The following is a 21,215-nucleotide window of genomic DNA, read 5'->3' as shown; positions in this document are numbered from 1 at the left end:
TCCTGAATTAAGAAGTAAATTAGGTTTAGCCACCCAAACTTGCTAAAAAGAAAAAAGGAAAAAAGGAAAAAGAGGTGCCTTTTTGGTACCCTGAGATACAAAGTGTCCTGATCTCTTGCCATGTGGTAGTTTCCTGTTGTTTGCTCTCCCCCTCCCCTCCTCCTGCCTGCTCAGGGACACATCTGCAAGCCTTGCTTTCATTTGTGTGACTCATCTGTCTGTGCCTCAGCTTCTGCTTGTTTGGGTGAGTAAGGTCAGAAGCAGCTCTCCGTGCATGATTTTCTGAAGAAAAGTCAAATCTTTGTCAAATGAGCACTGCCTTGATGAGAGCTTTATGTAGACTCAGACAAATGAGATTGCAGGGAAAAGACATTCCTTATCTCCTCTTCTCCCTCCAATGTAAATAGTGCAGCATGTGGGAAACAGATGAGTGGCCTTTCTGTAAGAAGGCCAAGAATGACACTTTTTGTCTATATTGAAGTGTTTGTTTTGCTCTTTACCTTGTTCTGGGGAAGATCCTTCTCATTGGGCCTGGTAGCTCACTGCCCTACTTCTTTAAGCTGAATAAAATCTTACCGGCCTTTGCCTTTTAGCAAGCTCCTTCCCAAAGAGGAGCCTGGATGCAGCTGGAATCCAATCCTAGCCCCAGCCTTTGTCAGTGGTTTATGCCTGAAGGATTATATAGGTGTAATTGAACCTTTATACAACTTTGTCCTGCAGGATTAAGGGTGGTAAACCAGATATATTTATATAAATGTAAATAATTATAATAATGGTTAGACAAAAAGAGCTTAACCAGAATTATTGCTACACAGTATAGAAGCTATAACAACTAGTATAGTACAGTGCACCATAAAGCAATATTAAAGCAATTATATTAAAGTGATTGTATTAAAGCTAGCAAAACCAATTATTATGTAGAGATTGATGTTCCTCACCTATACTGATGGCCATAGGCAAATCTCTCACTCAGCCTCAGGGAGTAACCTTGAGGGAGTAACCCTCCCACTCAAGGGAGGAATCTCCACACGTATGCTCCAAGAAGGGATATGTTAGAAGACCCTGCTGTTAACTTTTGGGATTGAGCTTTTTTAGTATAATGTGTTTCACTGTCAGTCGGATCTCTTCAGGCCAGCTCAGCAGCTTTAGATAAGTTATTAGTAGTATCACTTGTTTGCTCCTTTATCAGATACTTTTATCAGGTCTCCATCTCATTACCAGAATGTTTAACTTTGAGATTCATGAGTCAGACTGGTTTCAGCTTTATTCAACACCAAAAGCAACTTGACACCCCCTTCGTACTTTACCATTGGTAGCTTTGCAAATGCCATTGCCCTCCTGCCCATGTGCCTGGGGAGCAGGAGGTGTTTGTTGTGCCTATCCCAGCCTCTGACTTGCCCAGCAGTAGCAACACTGCTGCTGATGAGAGGTGTCGCGTGTGTGCTGGGTGGGTGTCCTGCCAGGAGCCAGTAAGTGGGTTTGCTGATATGTTAAAAGCAGATTTGTGTTTGCACAAGCTGCAGTGTCTTCTGTTTGTTCAATAACTGACATTGCTGTTGCTTTGTACTCTGCCCCAGAGCTTCGCTGGTGAGCCTGATTGAAGGCAACTTCAGGCGCTGCTGCGCTGTTTCCTGGTCCCATTCTGGTGGCGTTGGTGGAGTGCCAGGGCACCACAGGGAGCAGGCCTCCCTTCAGAGCGTATCACCACGCTTGTGATGAGGAACAGGGGCCTCTGCCAGGCAGGTGTGTGTGGTTGCTGCCTGGGCTCCAGGGAAATGGTTGGGGGAGGTACAGGGGCAATCTTTGATCCAGATCTGTGCCATCTGCAGGCTTCTCCAGAAATTGCCATGTTGCCTCTACCCAGCGGTGTGTTGAAGGTTTTGTTCTAAACTACACAAGTTTAAATGGTATTGCTTTTCTATTTTTTTAATGGCAGTTTTTGTTCCCATGAGTCAAAGAGCTGGAATTCAAGGGCCTGGTGCATGATTCCTCCACTTAAAACCACCTCTACTTTTCCTTCTTCAAGCTTAGGACTTTATACTGGTTTCTTTTTCTGCTGAGTACACATGGATGCATAGAATAATGCACATCATGCAACAAGGGGAATCCTGTCAGCTGAATGAGCACTATTGCTTATTGAGCTCTGTTTCACTTCTTTTTCATCTTTATTAGACCATATTTTCTATTCAAGACTAGAAAACGAGAGGCTTCTTAGAAGTGCATTATTAACTGCCCTTCTGATGGGGCTTTTAATCTTTACTGGCATTTTATTATTAATGGACTTCCATGAAATTTATAGACTGTTGTTAAGCAATTGTTTGCCAATTACATGCTTGTCACATGTCAGTTGGTAAAAAACACAAACTCATGCTACTTCCCTCTTTCTTATTTCAGCAAACCAACTCCATTGATGTGCAGTCCATTGAAGAGATTTTGAGGGTAGGTGCTCTTAAATAATTGATCTCTGCTGATATTTTGTATACATTAAGGTAACAGGTGAGAAAAAAAATACCACCCTGCTTATATTCACTTGATGCATGTTGCCATCACTAAAAGCGTGTTTTGGTGTGCTAAGGAGAAGTAAACGTAAGTCAGTCTCAGATACAGCTGGAGTTGTAAGATCAACCTTTCTCTTAGTGTGTGAGTGTAACACAGGCTAATGCAGTTCCAGAGCCCCACTGACAAGGCATGTGAGACTGACAGAGCTGCTTCTTCCTCAAGTCAGGGCTCGCCTTTCCTGAGCGCCCTTCCTCCCAAGGCATTGGACACGCTGTTTTGTGTCCCTGCTGCCAGCACCAGCAGTGTGGCCCTGAGCGGGACCACACATTTGAATCCTTCCTCCTGTCTGTGTGTGACACTGCTGCTGGGCTGCTGCTCCTTCCCTGGAATTCCAGTCCACTCGTGCAAAGCCAAGCCAGGTCTGATGCAAAACTGTAACCTGGTGTCAGAGCTGGCTCTCTGAGCAGCACACAGGCTCCCAGTGCCTGGCTCTGAGTCCGTGGCACCCCTTCCCTGTGCATGGTGTGAAAATGATTCCCATGTCAGTGGTGCTGATCCTGAGGAGACAGTTGCTTGATGTCAGATGCTATTCTGAGACTCTGAAGTCTTAGTGGAGGTGTTTGGTGTCTGCGATTCACTTCCCTCGCTGTTGCTTCAGGTTGCAAAATTTTGATGCCTTGATTGCTCTCAAGAAGCTGTTGTTGGGACAGTATTTTAGCTGAAGGGGAGCTGTGCACAGATGCTTGCTATCTTCTGTGTTCTGGTTGGAATTGCAGCATGAGGACTCCAACTGGAAGTCCAGCATCCTTTTGTGTTTCACCAGACAGCCTTGTGTTCTTGCCTGTTAGGAATGCATATCACTAGTTTTGTAGCAACCATGGAGAAGCATGTACAAATACATCAAGAGGTAGATCCATATGAATTCCGAAGTGTGAAGCTTCCTCTGTGTCTACCAGCAAAAGTCCTGATAGCTGCTCTTCTCGATCTCTTTCCAGGAAATGACCCGCTCATGGCCACCTCCCCTGACAGCTCCTAATACGCCTACTAAAGCAGAGCCTTCCAAATTTCCATTCCCAGCAAAGGTAAAACATCCTCTTTTTGTCAGGACTTTTGATAAACTAGAAGAGAGCTTTCTGGCTCTTGCATGTGTCTTTATCTTATTTTGGCCCCCTTTCATGGATAAAGGCTGTTAGGAGGTATTGCCTTCAGAAGTCAGATAAATTAAAAGGTCAATAAAGATGAATAAAAAATGCTTCAGTAACTTACACATTTGTTGCAATTGTGGTCTTCAAATGTAACTGCTTTTCAGAAACATTTCAAGAATCTCTGCTGAAGCACAAGATATATTTTATCTGTATTGTCAACAGAAATATTTGCTGACTGTGTTAAACAGAAGTGTTTGGCAGCTCTTATAAAATTTTTAAAATATTTCTTAAAAAATGTACATGCCTGTAATGTGCTAGCAACAAATTTTTGGTGGCAGTGGCATGTTTCATTTCTGTCCATGCTAAGCTACAGCAGGCCAGTTTAGACTATTGGATACTTCAAAGTCAAGCTTTGACAAGCTAGTCAAAGTTTTTATTACAGTAAGTAACACATGGAAAACAGATCATCAGTACACTGCTATTAAAAGACAGCTGATTTATTTTATTCTCAATTTACACTTCATCCTTTCTTTCTAGGAATTGCAGCCCGAGGGATTTGTAGCACAGGATCAGAGTAAGTAGAAATCCAAAGAAAACTATCTGTATTGACAGATAGTTTTGTGTGTTGTGTGTCATATGTTGCGGAGAACATCAAATGTTTACATTGATTTACAGGCGTGATTTAGTCTGCTTTGTTGAACAGTGGTGAATTTAGAAATAGCTTAAGAGATAGTATACATTCATTACCTAAAAATTAAGGCTACAGTTCAGCAGAGGACAAACCCTATTTGGAGTGGGGAATAGTCTCAATGGCAAATAATTATGTCCTAGAAGAAAGTGACTAGTCTAATCTGGTGCTCAGAGACGATAGGGTAAAATAGGCTACAAGGGTGGCAAATAAAACCAACCTGCTCACTTTTTATTTACAGAGCAGTATGGCACAGCTTCAGGAACATTGCCGAGTTCTCAGCCAAGAACGTTGTAAGTAATCAAATTCTGTTCCTATCTCTACTGTGCAGTTAGTTAAAAGAACGTGGCATGACCTAAAATTTAGGTTACTTGATGATTCTGAAGATTAAGGGTTTAATCAGTCATTTTTCTTAGAAAATTTCAATACCAGGAATTTTCACCAACAGAAGCATTCTTGGTTTGTGATGGAATCATAGAGAGGTTTAGATTGGAAAAGACACTTTTAAGATCATCAAGTCCAACCCTTAACCTAACAATGCCATTTCTACTAAACAATGTCCTGATTATGATGACCAAAACAAAAATGGAAAAAAACCACCAACCACCCACAAAAACCAAAACCAAACAAAAAAACCATCAACAAAAAAACAAACAAACAAACAAAACTACTAATGTACCAGGTTAAAGTTTTTTAGTTATTTTAATCTGTGGCTCATTAACATCACACTTTTTGTGCTCTTCAGCCTACTAATAATGCATTCAACTATAAATTATAAGGGATACAAACTGAATCTGACCGATTTTGGTTATCGTTCTGAAGCCTGGGAGGGATAGTAAAACTACAGCTACAAAAAAAATGTAAAAACTAGGGTGAAATTTTGAAGTAATTGTGTGATATAATTTTCTGCAGTTGCCCAAGGAAAAGTTTTCTAAAAAGTGTTGTCTTAATTTTATTTTTATTTAAAAAAACACACAAAAAAATTTCACATGGGTTATCTAAACCCCTCCATTTACAATCTAATAACATAACTGCAGAGTGGGGTAAAGATGAAATTTCTATAATGTATTTTAATTGTGTGTGTGTGCGCGCGCGTGTGTGTATATATATATAAAAAAATTAATCATAATCACTATGAAAGTTTTACAAGGCAGGAAGGCGCCAACTAATAAATTATTGCTCCAGTAGAAAATTTTAAGGTGTTGGATAAAATAACTTGGTACTGTCTTTGCAGGTGAAAGTGGTTATCCATTAATTAGGTTAATTATAGAAGTTGCTTGAAAGCAGTTTTGTGTGGCCTGACATTAGTCTTTCAGGATTAACCTGGCCAGATGGCAGCATTGATGTGTTCTGAGCACTGAGTGACAAATGGAAATCTTTCCATGTCTGGAAGGCTCAGGGGTCTATTGCTGAACCATTAAATGCCTGTCAATTCAAGCATATCATGTTTATGTGAGACATAAAGATCTCATGTTATTACATAGTACATTATTCCATAGAAGGCTGCAAACTACAGACTACAAAGCTTATTCCACTTGTTTTCCTTTTCCTTATTATGAATCATTTAATTAAAACCAAAACAAATCTGGACTAGTCACAAGTAGGAGGGAAGAGCGTGTCTCTGTCTTGGTTGAGATTGTAGAATTTTGCATTCAAGCTCCATAAGATTTGTTAAATATCCTTTTTCCTACTGTTCCAGCATGATGCAGAGGAGCCCCTGATCACTGGGAGTATGAAACAGTGTCTTGTTAAGCAGTCAGCTACTATCTTAATCCATTCTTTATTTTGCTCCTCTTTCTTTCAGTCTAACTTTCTCCTCCTGAATGACTTCTGGAAATTTTCTTTGCCCAACTGAAACTACTGGTTTCAAGTGCTCCAGGCTCTGTGCTCGTCCTCAGCTACCCTATCATTATTTCAACTCTTGAGCTGCTTGTAAAAATCTCTTTAGTGCTTTAGTCAGTTTTCCAGGCAGGAGAGAGAGAATAAACTTTTCCTATAGACAAGAATTGGAAAAGACTCCTTTTTTAGCCCAAGAGGCCAGAGTTGTAAATTTGGCATGGTATGTGGCTCTCTCCTTAGCCAAGATCCCCTCTCTGCTCGGGGTCCTTGCCAGGCACTTCAGAGCCAGCGCTCGTCTGCCAGGGACACACATACCCACAGCTGACAAAGGCAGTGGAAGTAAGAGGAAGAGGGTGGCTTGGGTTTATGTCTAAAATGAAGTCAAGTGAGATTTGCCCAAGGGCTACTTCTGCATCTTTTCCTTCAACTGATGCATCCCTTCTTTTTTGTGTTTGTTTTCTTTGGCACAACAGGGCTGGGCTTTCTTTGCTGTTCGAAGTGCATGTGACTGTCTGGAAATTCAGCTGCCTGGAGTAGCTTGTGTTGCAAAGTGTAGCTGGCTGAAAACAAACAGCATTTGTGGTGGTTAATTAGAAGTTGAAATCCCAAGGCATCTGTCCGCCCAAATTAAGCATTCAGCTTTTCAGAGCATGCGAGGGTTTCCCAGATGGCTTTCATTCTTGAATGCAGCCCTGAAGTTTGCACCTGGCTGCACTGGAATGAATACAGCCCTTTCTTTTAAAAGGGGAGATGCCAACTCATTCTTGGTGATGCATGTTTAACCCAGCTAGCAGAGGGGGGGATCAGCCTGTGCTTTTAGTGGGGTTGTTTGGCAAGTGATGATAATTTTAGTGCTGCTTCTCTCTCTAAAAGAGCTCTTTTTAAATAGCTTTACAGGGAGATTAATGATATGTATATAAACTGCAAATGAATGGGTCCTGCAAATGAAAACTTGCCATCTATTGATTTGTGAGCTAATGAAAGCATTATTAAGGCAGATTTTATTTTTTTTTAACTAGGCTATTAACAATTTGTTGAAACCTTGTTTTGGGGAAAGCGGCTTTGTCTATCCTTGAAAAAGTATGACTCTTCTCAAGTTTTATTGTTCTTCCTTGGTCCTAAATTAAGCTGAAGTAGTTGCAATGTTTTTTTATGCGGATGCATTTTATTTACCAGCAGCTCTGGTGGAAAGGGTTTTTTATTATAAACAGTTAAATCAGATTTAAAATAAGGCCTTGGTGGCTTTTTTGCACATCCTTGTTCATGGCAGGGGGTTGGAACTAGCTGATCTTTAAGGTCCCTTCCAACCCAAACCATTCTATGACTCTATGGTTATCCTCTTACCTCAAGTCCATGATTCTTAAAGCAGAACAAAACAAACGCAACCAAAACCACTTTCAAAACATTTTAGTGACGCTTAAGAAGTTGTAAAAGAAAATACAAAGAATTCATTGAGATACCAGTAGACATTTGACCAAACTGCCCAGAAGTGTGAAGAGTGTCTGTATTGTTGCTATTCTTCTTTTTTTCCTTTTTGTGCTTCATCTGGCAATGAGCTTTGCCTGTAGCCCACTCTTCTGCAGGATTTCTGTAGGCTATAAGCTCTTTGCCTTCTGTAGGAAACTCAGGGATCTTGTTTTCCAAGGTGGTGCCTCACAGTGCTTCCCTTCAGTGTTTACTCTAAAAGAAGAGACAAGAGGTGATTTCCACTGAGAAGGTGTGTGAGGAAATGAAGCAATAGAGCATAGTCACAGGGGAGTGACAGTCAAAATGCCTGAACAAAGCGAGCATCAACTTTTTTCACCTTTTTCCCGGGTGACATGGTTCACTGGGCGTCGTTTTCATTTGTTTTCTTGCTGTAAAATGTGTTGTCATGAGGAGTTGGAGGCTTATTTTTCTTATTTAGCCATAAGGGCTCTCTGTGAGAAACTTCTTAGCTTGAAATGAGGTTGAAATAAACAGAGTTTTGACCTGATTGATTCAAATCCCTGCCTCAGTTTTTTAGCTTTTTGTCCAGTTTTTGGAAGGACACTTGAGTAATTCTCTGGGTTGAGAAGCTGGAGGCTAACTAGTTTCAAGATTTTAATAACTATACTTTTGAATAGCAAGAGTTTTGCCCAACTGTTTTCCAACATCCCTTTGGGATGCCTGCATGATTGTCAAAGTGGAGGATAACAATACGGGAGAAGTATGGGTCCCTTCCTGAAAATCCTTCCCTTCCAGCCTAATAAGGACCTTGGTAATATATTGAAATTGCAACAGTAGTTACCACCTGCAGACAGAGAACTAACTGATATTTTTGGAAGCATTTTCAGGCAACCTGCTCTCTTTTCCATCAGTAGTAAAACAGAGCTCATACCTCCTCACTTGTAAACTACTTTGGGAATCCAAACTGCTCAACAGTACAGTTCCTGCTAGGATATGCAGGAGCATAAAGTTCATTGTGCAGAGAAGAAATAGGAGGTAGGCTTGATATTGGCATTTACTCATGTATGTGTGATAGGAGACTTGAGCAGCAAAACGAGAACCCCTGCAACAGGAGAAATATTCACAACCCCTGAGTGCGGAGAGCGTGAACATGCACAACTTCTGGTGCGAAGACGATGCTTTCTGTCCCTTGGGGAACCAGTGCAGGCTGAGAGCATGTGAGTCTCTTCCTGTACAAGGATCAGACTTCTTCCACCCTGTGCTAGTCAACTAGGTAGCCTTTTCTGAGGAGCATTCCCCTTACAGAACTTGGTCTTTGTTGTCTGTAGATGGCAGCCATTGCTATGGGGCTCCATTGCAAATTATCCTAATGTCAGTTGAAAAGTAGAGTAAAAAAAGGAAAAAAAAAAAGTAATTTTAAGCATTCAATGACAGGTTTTAGTAGTTCAAGCATGCCAAATGTTCAGAAATTATGTGGGAGGTTGATTTGTTTTGGCAAACGCAAACCTTTTTCAGTGTCTTCTGCTTGAAAATGTGTCTGCCTTGGCTGATATTTGTCTTCTGGTTGTCTTTCAGAATGCTCCAGGACGACCTGCAGCTCAGTGATAGTGAAGAGAGTGGTGACGACCAAGTCAGTTTTAGATGTTTTATACACTAGGCACACAGACTTCCCTTTAAATTATCACCACTTGTTGTATTGTTCTGAGTTCCGTAAGCTAACCTTTCCTCCCCCTCTCCTCTTTGTTTTTGTGAACAAAACAGGTTGTTGAAAAGTCACCATCTTCACTTGCACCTCCAAGGTACAGGTTTGTTCCCAAACTACTAGCTAGACCAAATAAGGAGAAAAACAAAACTGCTTTGTGTGTATGGGGTAGATGGGTAAGGGTTCCTGATTTCTCTTGTAGGTACAGGCCTTGGTTTCTGACTGCTATTGAAAGTCAGCTTAAGTGTGTGGGGTTTTCTGGAAAACTCCAATTAGAAGTGAATAATTTTGTTTCATGCTGGAATTTGCCTATGAACCAGAAGTGTATTTCCTCAACTGCTCCCTTCTTTTTTCCTCTTCCCCTCCACCAGTGTGTATGTAGAGCATGCTGGAGCTAATAGGATTTTCAGTAGTAGTAACAATGGGGCAGGTGCAAGTCCAGGTTTAGTTCACAAAGAAACTCAAAACAGCCAAGTGCGTAAAGAACAGGATAGGGTTAGTAAAACTCGCGGAGACTGTTTCAGCTCCTCCTGATAAGGCAGCTGATTGTAAGCAGTTCCTGCCATGTATTGTTGGTCAGAAGCAATATTCAAGGTAGACTGAAAACTGCATGCCAGCATTAGAGGAAGAAAGGTGTAGAAGCCCAGAATTTTTCCTGTAGGAGAGCACTGACATAGATTTTTGGCTTGATATCTGTATTCTTCAAGCACAGGATAATCACCTACAAAGTCAGACTTGCAGAAGAGCACACTGATTTTTGTCACAATCTGTGTGTCTGAAAACTCTTAAAAGATGAGTGTTTTGATGAGTGTTCTCACGATATCAGTCTTGGATCAGCAAGAAACTTGCCTCCAAATCATACAAGTGTGTTGATGGTGATGTGGAAAACCATTTACAAAGTAAAAAAACACAAACCAATGCATAAAAGTGACAGCTTTCCCTCAATTCCATCCACTCCCATTGTCAATGTGGAAGAAAACACTTGATTAAGGAAGGGTGTTGCAAGAAACGCAGTGCTTGATGTGACTGTTAATGAAGTGGTTACAGCAGCTTGACCAAGTAAAACAGATGTAGAAGTGAAAACTTTGGAGGGAGAATAGAAAAAACAGAATGATCCTGAAAAATATGTTTTTGTCTTGTTCACCTTCCTTGGAAATTTTTTCATTTTGAGGGTTGGAATTGTCAGAAAAAACACTGGTCACTTTTGGTGGGTTTTTAAAATTTGCTTGGCTAAATGAAACTTTACATTGCAGCAGTGGCATCCTGCTTACATATTTGACTGGGCTGGAGTTGAAGGTTTTATTATTTCCAGTGATTTTTTTTTATTCCAGTTCTTTATTTTTTGAGTATGGCAGTACATTCCTCTGGCCTTCTCCCCACTTGTCTCAGTGCCAAAACACAGGGTTTCAGTTTTATTTTTGAATACTGACATGGCAATATACTAAGTAAGTAACCTTCACCCATGCTGCTTTCTAATTTTATCTCATGGTGGCCTTGCAGTTCCTTACAGTCTCAGCCCAAGAGTGTGGCATCAGCACATTCCAGCAGCTCGGAGTCAGGGAGCACCAGTGACTCAGAGAGCTCCTCAGACTCGGAGACAGAGAGCCACTCCAGTGACAGTGAAGTGAACGAGCCTCCAAGAGCACCAGCATCTGAGGTGAATGCCAATAAAACCTAGAGGCTGCTTAACACAGCCTCCTGCCTCTGCCTCTCTGCTGTCTCAGTGCAGTCAGGACAGAAACACTGTCCATGGTCGGGTGCCCCCTTGACATTTTTGCTGCATCACCATACTTTTCTTGCCCTTTACTTCCCTTCTAGTGTTTTTCTATTAAATAACCCTTAGTAACAATGTAATTAGACTTTCAGATGCCTAAACTTGATGTATTCCCCCTTCTCCTTTGGTGTCATTGTCTAGCACTTACTGGCGAGACAAAAACAAGTTGCAGATGAGTAGCACGGCTGGCCTGGGGCATCTGCAGCATTTCTAGGTGCCAAGGTATTGGGTTGTTGCTGCAGCTCCTGTGCCTGAGTGACAGATTCAACTTCTCCCACCCAGGTTGGAGCCAAAGGGATCAGACCTGCAGGAAGGGCTGGAATATGCTTAGTCTTGCTTCTGTTGAATTTGGCTTGCATAGTGCTGCACTGGTGTTTTTGAGACTTTTATTGGGGAAAGCAGGCAAACACAAATTGGTATCTTAAAGTTTCATAATTGAGACCATGCATTTTTTTTAGAAATGTGCTGCAGAAGTGCTCATGTCCCATGCTTTCAGATAGTTCTTCCAGCTTGCAAAACATTCTCAGACCAGTGGGAAGTGCATGGTTATATATGCAGACCACAGCTGATGTAAACCAGTATATTGGCAATTCTAAAGTACTGTTAACAAGGCCCAGAAAACTTGTAATTTATTTCTCCTTCCCTGCCCCAGCTCTGGCTTTCTTATCTTTTACCTTAGAAGAGCATGAACAAGGAGAATTTTATGTGCTGAAAACAAACTTTGAGAAGACCAATCTTTCCATCTCGCCCCAATACTCCTTACCCTCCAGTTCAGTTACAGACTTTGCCCACTGCAATATAAGTGTCTTTGGAAGGACATGGATATTATACTTCTCCTCTTTTACCAAATTCTACCTGATTTTCCTAAAAATACGAAGTTGTAAGACCTTTCTCACTCTAGTGAAGTCCTAGCTATTTGCCACTGACCATTTTATCCTTTTTTTTTTTATTCAGCAAGCTGTCCATCCATGATGCTCTAGATCAACTTAGTGTATGTGGCCAGTTTGTTTATAGTCAGTTTCATGTGAAACATGTACTTTCATGTGAAAGTACACACCTTAATGCCTACAGCCAATAGTCTCTGGGCTCTGGTAAGCTGTGCTAGGATGGAAGCATCTCCTAACAGCATCAGTCTTGAATCCTTCCTTTTTCTTTTTGTCTGCAGCCCGAACCACTAACTTCTAATAAGTGGCAGCTCGACAACTGGCTGACCAAGGTGAACCCGCCAGCAGAGAGTCTCAGTGAAATTGCCTGTGGGGATGGACATGTGGAGGGCAAGAGGCAGGAGCCAGGCTTTAGTAGCAATTCCTCCCATAGGCATGCTGAGCCAAGGGAGCCTCATCACCAGAGCCAAGTGGCCAGGGCTCCTCGGGACACTCATCTTCCAACAAAACACAACTGCCAGAAGCCTCCTGTGCATGCTGAGGAGCCTTTGCCCAGACAGACTGTAGGTATCAAAAGGCCCAGCAAGCCTGTGGTGCACGAGGGGTCCAAGAGAGGCCTGAAGGTGGAGAGTGACCCTGGTCCTTTGGAGGTCAGAGACCAGTCTTCCAAGGACAAACCGAAAGTCAAAAAAATAGTCAAACCAGAATCCACTGACAGAAAATACCTGAAGGCAGCACCTCATGAGCCCTTTGAGAAGAGAAAGCACAAGGGTTCCCACCAGGCCAGTGCCAAATCCTTCTTGGACCCCAAGCTCACGGAAGATGCCCAGACACTCGATGCTCTCATTCCCCTTCCTCAAGGCCATGGCACAACCCCCATCAGGACCAGCAGCTACAGGCCTCAGGATTTGCACAAGGAGAAAATGCCTTTGCCTCTTGGGGTGAAGTTGCTCTCACCAGTGAGGGACCCCCCAACCGGTGACCGCCTTGTGGTGAAAATAGATCTCCGTCACCTGGCGAAAATCCCTCAGCCCCACAGGAAAGACCGACACCAAAAGAGAACAGAGACCAAGGGCCTCCCTGGTTCAAAGAAGCAGGACTTGAAAAGGAAAACCACAGATGCTCCTGAGGAGTCCCTTCAAAAGAGGAAGGTGAGAGGTGGAGGTGGGGGTGAGTTTGTACCAGGACCAAGGTAGTGTTTCAAAAACCCCTGTGAAGTTTCCACTTCATACCTATGATGATGGCTATAATGAACCTTTATGCTCCTCCTGTAAAGCTGTTTACACACTTCTAAGGAGAATGCGGATCAAAACTGTCTGCAGATGTTTCTCATTGGTCTCAAATCCCCTCCTGGGCAACTGAAAACCCTGTCAGCTGTCTAACATACATGTTTTAAAGCATTTTTTGCAGTGGTTTTTTTTAATTCTAGTTTTCGCAGGCAACAAAACCTCAGCCCTCCTTTGTTGGAGAAGCTTTCAGCAGCAGGTTATATCAGCATGTGGCTGACCAACCCTCTGGCAGTTGGTGGTGGGTTTCTCTGGCTTTCAACCCAGGGCAACGGCGCCCCCTCCCCATGCCACCCCATTAACAGCAGCACAGTTCCTGAAGCACATCCCTGTGCAGTCACCTGCACTGTGCATTTCATCTGTTTTGGGAGAGCACCTGCCCTGCAGTTCGTGGATTGCCAAGAAAGAGAACTGACGCAGGACACCCCGGTCTGTGGTATTCAGTTTTGCCCAGGGATGTACCTTCTGCTGTCTTGAGTCAGCAGTACAACACTCAGTCTGAGTATTGTAGTCTTTTCCTGTGGGAAGTAATTTTTTTCCATGAAACAGTTGTGACTGCTTCCAGGAGGGATGAATTCTGCAGATGGGAACTGTGTTATTGCCAGAGGTGATGGCAATGACCCTGTGCCTTTTGCTTTTCTGGAAATGAAGACTTTTAACTGGACTGGGCGCACTCATGGTAACAACTGTCACAAAACCCTACTTGGGATCTCGGCACTTGGATAAATAGATGGAAAACTTGTTTGGTTTTCCCTGGAGCTGATGTGGAGCTGGCAGTGATGCTGATGCTTTAGAGACATGAAGAGCTTTCCAGAAACCCCTTTGCAGAGTTCCTCAGCAGTAACAGTCACTTTCCCTTGAATTACAACCCTGTATTTAACTGAGGTGATTGTTGCTCACAAATGTTTTTGGAAAGCTGACTCCTGAAGGGAACTGTGAATATACCTCCAGCCAGCTGCTTTAGCTGCACAAAGAGTTGGTTGCAGGCCCTGTGGGGAATGGGTATTCCCTGTGGATATTTCAGTGCCTGTCTACCTTTTTGCTCCTCAGAGAGCAGGTGGCTCAGCATGGGTGGGTTAATAACCATGGTTCCTGTGTGGGTTTCATTTAGTTTTGTTATTTTCTGAATTTCCTATGGTTGTGGGGGAGAAGCAAGAAGAACAGGGAAATGGTGAAGAAATTTGAGAGACCCCAGCAGTTCCCTCTCTTACAGAGCAGAGGGAGAAAGGGAAACAGACTTGTCACTTCTTCTGTTGTCTAAAAAACCCGGGAGAGGAGCTATTTGGTGTTAGGCATGTCTTCCCTTGCAATCTCAGTGCCCAACTTCAGGAGAATCCACTACAGAGTCTCACTGTCAATCCTGTCAGTGGGCATCAGTGTCCTTGGAGACTCAGGCTTCACAGCAGCCAGCTGAGCCAGGTACATCTGTCTTTCATGTCTGTGTGGAGATTACCTGAAAAACAATATAAGCACATGATCTCGGTGCTGGAGCCTTGTCCTGAGCACACTGCCAGAGGTAGACTCCGTGTCACAGCACAACCCACTGAGTGACAGGAGCCTGGATATGTCCAGACTTGAGTGCAGGACAGGGAGAAGAACTCACTGAGAGTAGTCTGGCGAAGAAGGACTTCGGGGGTTTCGGTGGATGAGAAGCTGAACGTGCAGCCCAAAAAGCCAACCCCGTCCTGGGCTGCATTGAAAGATGTGTGGTCAGCAAGGTTGAGGGAGGTGATTCTGCTCCTCTACTCTGCTTGGGTGAGACCTCCCCCTCCTTGAGTATTGCATCCAGTTCTGGGGTCTCCAGATTTTACCTGACTGTTAAAAATTTCACTTATGTCAGATTCTTATTAATAAAAACCAACCTCCCCTGCACATTTGGGGGATCTAACTCACGTGCAAGTACCTTACCTTTGATTACCTTTGACTTTTATGATTAGCAGCAACAGCTTTAGCAGTTCCATCCCTGCTATCCCACATCCATCCATTCCTACTTTGGTGGTTTGAATATCTTGTTTGAGTGGGGTTTTTTTTTCTTTTTTTTTTTTGTTTGTGGTTTTGGTTGGTTGGTTGGTTTTGGTTTTTTTTTTTACCAGAATCAGTCAAACTTGGCTGTCTTGGTCTGTACTTTATGTGAACTTTGAAAACCTGAGTGATCTTTTTTTTTCCTTTTTTTTTCCCCCTTCTTGTTAGAGGGAAGAAAAAGAGGAGACTGATAGGAAGAAAAAGAAATCAGAAAAAGAAACAAAATCATTGCAGTCTTCAGCTAACAAAGACTCCAGTAAAGTGAAGTGAGTATACGGTGGTGGGATGGCAGAAAGATGCATAAATCTAAGTCTTTCTTTACAAGGTTAAAGCAAGGAACGTTATCTCCTGTCCTTATGCTCGTGACCTTGCTCCTAATATAATGTACCTTCTGAAACTGAATCTGCTGTAGATTTGCCTTTACATCCCGGAAGCAACCACTAAAGAAAACAGAGAGCATTTCACTTCTCCACTAAAATCATCTTTTTGTCTTTGTTTTTTTATTCTATGTGACCCGACAGAAACATAACCAGGGTGCCTTTTGAGTCCTGACTGTCCTGAATTTCAGGTGGCCTTTGTGGCCAGGAATTTCTCATTTACCCAGTACAGCATTTGCAGTGTTCTGGTAGACCTGCCAAAGCTTGCCCTGTAATTTGCATACCAGGGCACTGCCAGTATTTTGGCCCGGTCTTAGCTAGAGTGAATGCTTCCGAGAGCGTGTCTCCAACTGGGCAGTGTTCCCGAGAGGGGAGATTCATGGATCAGTCACGGGCTACTGCATTCTATTCCTGCTTGGCTGTGGCTTGAATTTGAGGTGTTGGCTTGGATTGGTATGTAGTGCTGAGGTTTGTGTCCTGACAACAGGAGTAAACTGCTTTTCTGCAGACAAAGCATACTCTGAAAGCACTGAAGCATTGGGACTAACATTTAGTTGGGTGAGGGGATATCTGAACTGTGGTAGTAATGGAAGAGCTTTATTTCTGGGGTTTATTGCTCCCTTTTTTCCAGTGAAAATGAGCACCTGTTATACTTGTGTTCTGGCTTTTGGAGTGGGAAGAACAGGATGCATTTTTGGGGAGAGAGTGCACTGGATCAGGTCAGGGGATGATGGTTCTGTGCTCTATGGAGAATCAGGTGTGCCAAGGTAGAGAAGCTGGGAAGCGTGTGTGCAGTGAGTAGGGACTATCCTTTGAGAAAAATGAGTGGTGAAAAAGGGATAGAGGACTGTCCCATACACAGCAGAATCGGGCAAGATGTGCAACATCACACCAGAGCCCTCTCACAGGGTTTAACTTAATTTCTTCCTCGTCTGATGCTGCAGTCAATGAGCTGGGATTCACTGCTCAGTGTTTTCTAGAAAACTTTGAGAAGCTGAGTAACAATGATGTAAAGGAGCAGTGGTGAAGCAAGGTTCAGAGCTCTTTGGTGCTGCTTAGAGCTGCCAGAGTTCCCTGGTAATCCTAACTTCAGATGATGAGAAATCTAATATGCCTCTGTATTATGAAATGGGATAATCTCTGCCATTTAAAAGCAGAGCATTTTAAGTCTCTGCTAGTTGAATCCTCTTAACTTTGTGTTGTCTAGTTGAGCTGGCAAGTCTTAGAGGAAGAATTCAGTTTAATTCTGTCAAAGCACGTAGAGGATCAAGTGTCAGGGTGAGTATCTCTGACCACAGAAGATACTGTCTACCAAAAGGGAGAGAGAGAAGCAGTGCTGTAGCTCCTTTGCCTTGTTGGGTGATTTGTCCCAGGGGTTTGAGTCACTGTAATTACCCCCTCATTCAGGGAAAAGGGGTTGTGTTGGAGGGATATGCCTTTCTTGCAATATCGTGGTATTCTGGTTGCGAGTGTTTGCTCCGAGGACAAGTTCTGAGACTTATTTTGAAAAGCAACTTATTTGTATATTGATGGCAGTTGAAGCTGTTTTATCTCATGCACGATGAAGTCCCTGAAATTTCATTTTACATTTGTTGGATTCTTTTTATTAACAAGTCACCTCACGCATCCAGAGGAATTTAAAAAGAATTGGTACACGATGTAAATAAATTTTTAAAAAAATCTCTACATATATGTGCACCGTATGAATTTGCTTCCCATCTTCAGAGCACCAAAAACTTCATTTGAAACCCAGAAGAAAGACGTGTTGCCCCCACCACTGCCACCCACATCTACTGCACATCCTGCACCAAAGTCAACCAAGATGGCACAAAAGAGACCCAGAACTGAGACTGATGATCTGCCTACTGTGGATAACCCTGCTAGGAACAAGAGCAACCACAAGGATCCTCTGTCTGCCAAGCACAGGAAAGTGGAAGGAAATCATATGGAACTGTCGAAGGGCATCAAAGTAGGTATCCATTGTTCATGATCCTTGCAACTGGATCTTTGCATTTCTGGGTTATAAAATTCAATTACATGGCTATTGACTAGTGACTTGGGCTGTGTGGTCTAAGATGATGTTCTGTGTCTGTTTTAAGCCAGACTCTGCATGCTGTACTAGCAGGCTTCTAACTGCTTACTTTTTCCTGGCAATCTAGTCATTAACGGAGAATGAACAATTGTTGTGTGGTTAAGTTGGAAATAAGTGTGAACAGATCTTACCAATTCTTGCCTTGGCTAGAGGCCCTGAAAAAAGCAGCCTTCTTGCTCTCTTAGCCCCTGTGCAAGGAAACCTGCTACTGAATTTTTCCATGCTTGGGAAAAGTTTGAACGCTGTTAAGTATTATGAGCAGTCAGGTGAGAAGCCAAGCTTCCATTTCCATTATTTGAAGGATTGCTGGGGAAGAAGGTGAAGAAGGTGAGCCTGGAGAATAGACTATGCCTGTGACAAATGAACATTTTCTCTTGAAATTTAGGAAAACCAGGCTTTGGAATTGGTTTATGCGTAACTTTCTCACCAACATTATCTCTGTGCTTTTTCAGGGATCTGCAAGGGACGACAAAAAGCCTTTCCCAGTGCCTTTTTTGCCAAATGGTACCTCCAAGCCAAGAAGACCTCAACTCAAGTTTGAAAAGTAAGCTTTTGTTTTATACCCCTCATCGGTATTTCTGAAGGCCTGAGGCAAGGCAGGCCTTGCAGCCACCATTCTGCTTTTTCATGAGCTCTTCTTTTGGGAGTAAAGAGAGAGAGAGAGAGATGTGGGAGACCTACCCTGTACTGGTTTCTGGTGACTGGGACTTACCCCACCCACCACACCACAAAGCAAAGGTTTACAGCAAAGCAAAGGTTTACAACAGTCCTTGGTTTGAGGGAAGCTACTCTGGAAATTAGGTACCATCTCTCTTGTAAGCAGATAACTTGAATGCAAGGTCTTTTGGTCTCATCTGAGTGTGTAGTGCTGCCAAGTTTACTGTATGTTTCAATCAAAATGCATTTATGGGACTGTACTAGAGGAATGATAGATGACATAACTACTATCTTTCCATGGGAATGAGAAAATAAATTTGTTCCCATAGCCTAACCTCTGGTGGTTTTTCAGTTCTAAATATAAATTATCATTTTTATTCCAACATACAATTTTTAAGAAATCAGTTAATTTTCTCTGTGAAGGCAACATTCATTTAGTAACTATTTCCCTCTGTCCCCAATTCAGACAGCATTCAAAGGAATACTACTTCGAACAGGCCCAGAGGCTGAAGCACCAAGCTGATGCAATGGTAAGTCTCGACCCTGTGCTAGAAATGTTAACCAGCTCTTGCATCCAGACCTACGTACATGGGAATAACATTCATTGCCTAACATGACTTCCATACTCCACATTGGAGTATGTTCAAGTCATGTGTTGGGAGGCTGTCTTTAATTGCCATGTGTTCAGATGTTTCTCCTTGGTGTAAACTCCTCTGAAGAACAAGATTCAGAACTAACACTGTCTGAGGTTAGCAGGCCTGTTTGCTTTGTAGAGCGATAAAAGAGTCCTTGGAAGACAGTTAGTTCTTAAAGAGTTTAAGAAGTTGGGAAAAGTCAGGATCCTGAGAGTTACTGTGTTCCTGGTGCCCAAGACTTTGAAGCTGCCTTGGCAAATCTAGCTGGTTTTCTCTGTTCTCTGCAGTGTAACAATGGGCAGGGGTGAACATAGTGTTTTGCTAATTATGACTCCCTGAGATAATGTTCGTTTGCTACTTGCCATTTACCTGGGAAAATGAAGTGAGGGAATACTGCAGGGGGAAGGCGCCCTCTGCCTCTCAGAAGGCAAGCCTCCAAGACCAGACAATAATATCCGAATAAAGTGAAGATAATAAATTACTTGAGGAAACCACTGAGAGATGTAAACAGCCAGAGCATGCAAAGTGGATGACTGGGGCCATGTAGAGGTTCTACTGAGAACCCTCTAATTGTCACCCAGATGCCAGACTGAGATCTTTTTCTTTCTTCAAAAGAAGAAGTCCCTGCCTGACTAGGGAGGAAAAAAAGAATTCAAGTACACTTGAGAGAAGTGGGTTTGTTCTTGGACTGAAAATGAGAATTGTCTTCCCAACAGACTGACAAGACTGGAAAGGCCTTTCAGTACTTAGAGGCTGCACTGTTGTTCATCGAATATGGAGTTGCCTTGGAATCAGATGCACTAGAGCCAAAGTCAGCCTACAGCATACTCAACGACACCATAGTTCTCATCAAGTAAGTGCCTTTCAAAGCATGATGGTTTGGCAGCATGTTTGGAGGGGAAGGATTAGTCACATTCCTTGTTTGCAACTGTGACACCTCTGGATTCCCACCATGGAGCAGAGTTGGGGTTGCTTGTACAAGCCTGAGACACAGACCATCCAGAGACCCCAGGGGCAAATCCATTGAAATGTTTCAGCATTACTTATCAGAAGCTAGCACCACATCCCCCTCAGCATTTAAACCTGGCAGCTGAGGTACACCAGAGGACATTGACCATGACAATTGAGGAGGTGAAGGAGTTTTTACTTTACGCAGATCTGCAGTTGCATGTGCGTGTGAACTCAGTAGTATTTCAGTTTAAAAAAGCAAACCAACAGTTTGGCATGCAGAAAAACGGTTTGTGCCCCAAAGGTTTGCAGCTTGATTGAAGGCAACTTTTTCTGGTTTCTCTGGGCCCCAGACCTGTAGGTGGCTCACATGGGGCATCTACTTGTTGGCCCCTTAATTCGTGTAAGAGGAGAGTAAGTCACATAAGGGGCCACATCTGTTCCTGCTGTGTGGAAAAAAGGCATTTTGAGACACAGTCCTCTGCTCAAGATCATGCAAAAGTTCTTGGTGTCAGGACTAAGGACTCAGGGCAGGCTTCCAGGCTTTTGGACCCGTTTTTGGGGTAGTGGCATGCACTGTTTTTTCATAAACAGTGGGACTTCAGAGCACACTGATGGCTGACAAGGTTCTCTTTGTTTTGTTTCCTTAGATTCATTATGACGTTGAAACCGTTTGCAGACTCCTCAGTCTCTCCACATGGAAAAATCTTTGCTGTATTACGGTGCGTAGCTGTTTTTTTTCTATTCCTTCGTGTTCTGTTTTGAGACTTGATAGAGTAAAAGACCCATTACGATCAGTGAGGAAGGAATGGGAGTTAGAATTATGCAAGGTTAAAAGCCGCAATTTAAAAGCTAGAATTAACTGAAACATCTCTAAAGTAAGCTGGAAGATCACAAGGGACCACATGTAGAAGGCAGAGGCTTTAAAATTTGATCTGCTTGTAACTTGAGAGCACATAAGGGCTTTCACCTGAGGTGAAAGAACGCAATTTGGCTGCCCATGTTTGAACCGTGTAACTGAAGCTGTAGCTAAACATGGCTGAGGCACTTCTGGGTGGGGGCTTACTCAGCCTTTGGCACCTCTAAGAGGCTAGGCACCTGTCTATATAAAAGGACAGACAGGGCCCTTCCTCGTTTCTTTCTTTCCCTTATGATTTTTTCTCACAAGTCTTTTTTTTTTTTTTTTTTTTTTTTTTTTTTTTTTTTTTTTTTTTTTTTTTTTTTTTTTTTTTTTTTTTT

General features: G+C 42.8%; 1 protein-coding gene across 1 annotated transcript in view; it reads left to right on the top strand.

The window, feature by feature from the left end:
- The window catches only part of AFF1 (AF4/FMR2 family member 1), a 69,024-nt gene that overhangs the window by 43,456 nt on the left and 4,353 nt on the right, over window positions 1-21,215 (top strand). The window contains exons 4-17 of the mRNA XM_027887257.1: window positions 2,395-2,439; window positions 3,495-3,581; window positions 4,182-4,218; window positions 4,574-4,625; window positions 9,175-9,229; window positions 9,361-9,398; window positions 10,802-10,958; window positions 12,241-13,110; window positions 15,436-15,533; window positions 17,370-17,613; window positions 18,189-18,280; window positions 18,860-18,923; window positions 19,745-19,881; window positions 20,627-20,698. Coding sequence (XP_027743058.1) covers window positions 2,395-2,439; window positions 3,495-3,581; window positions 4,182-4,218; window positions 4,574-4,625; window positions 9,175-9,229; window positions 9,361-9,398; window positions 10,802-10,958; window positions 12,241-13,110; window positions 15,436-15,533; window positions 17,370-17,613; window positions 18,189-18,280; window positions 18,860-18,923; window positions 19,745-19,881; window positions 20,627-20,698 — 2,048 coding nt within the window. The remainder of the gene's footprint in view (window positions 1-2,394; window positions 2,440-3,494; window positions 3,582-4,181; window positions 4,219-4,573; window positions 4,626-9,174; window positions 9,230-9,360; window positions 9,399-10,801; window positions 10,959-12,240; window positions 13,111-15,435; window positions 15,534-17,369; window positions 17,614-18,188; window positions 18,281-18,859; window positions 18,924-19,744; window positions 19,882-20,626; window positions 20,699-21,215) is intronic.

The sequence above is a fragment of the Empidonax traillii genome, unplaced genomic scaffold (assembly GCF_003031625.1).
Source record: "Empidonax traillii isolate 1590-97213 ecotype Southwest subspecies unplaced genomic scaffold, ASM303162v1 scaffold205:size1172791, whole genome shotgun sequence".
NCBI lineage: Eukaryota > Metazoa > Chordata > Aves > Passeriformes > Tyrannidae > Empidonax > Empidonax traillii.
Note: the sequence above shows the minus strand (reverse complement) of the source record. Positions and strands in the feature narration are given on the sequence as shown.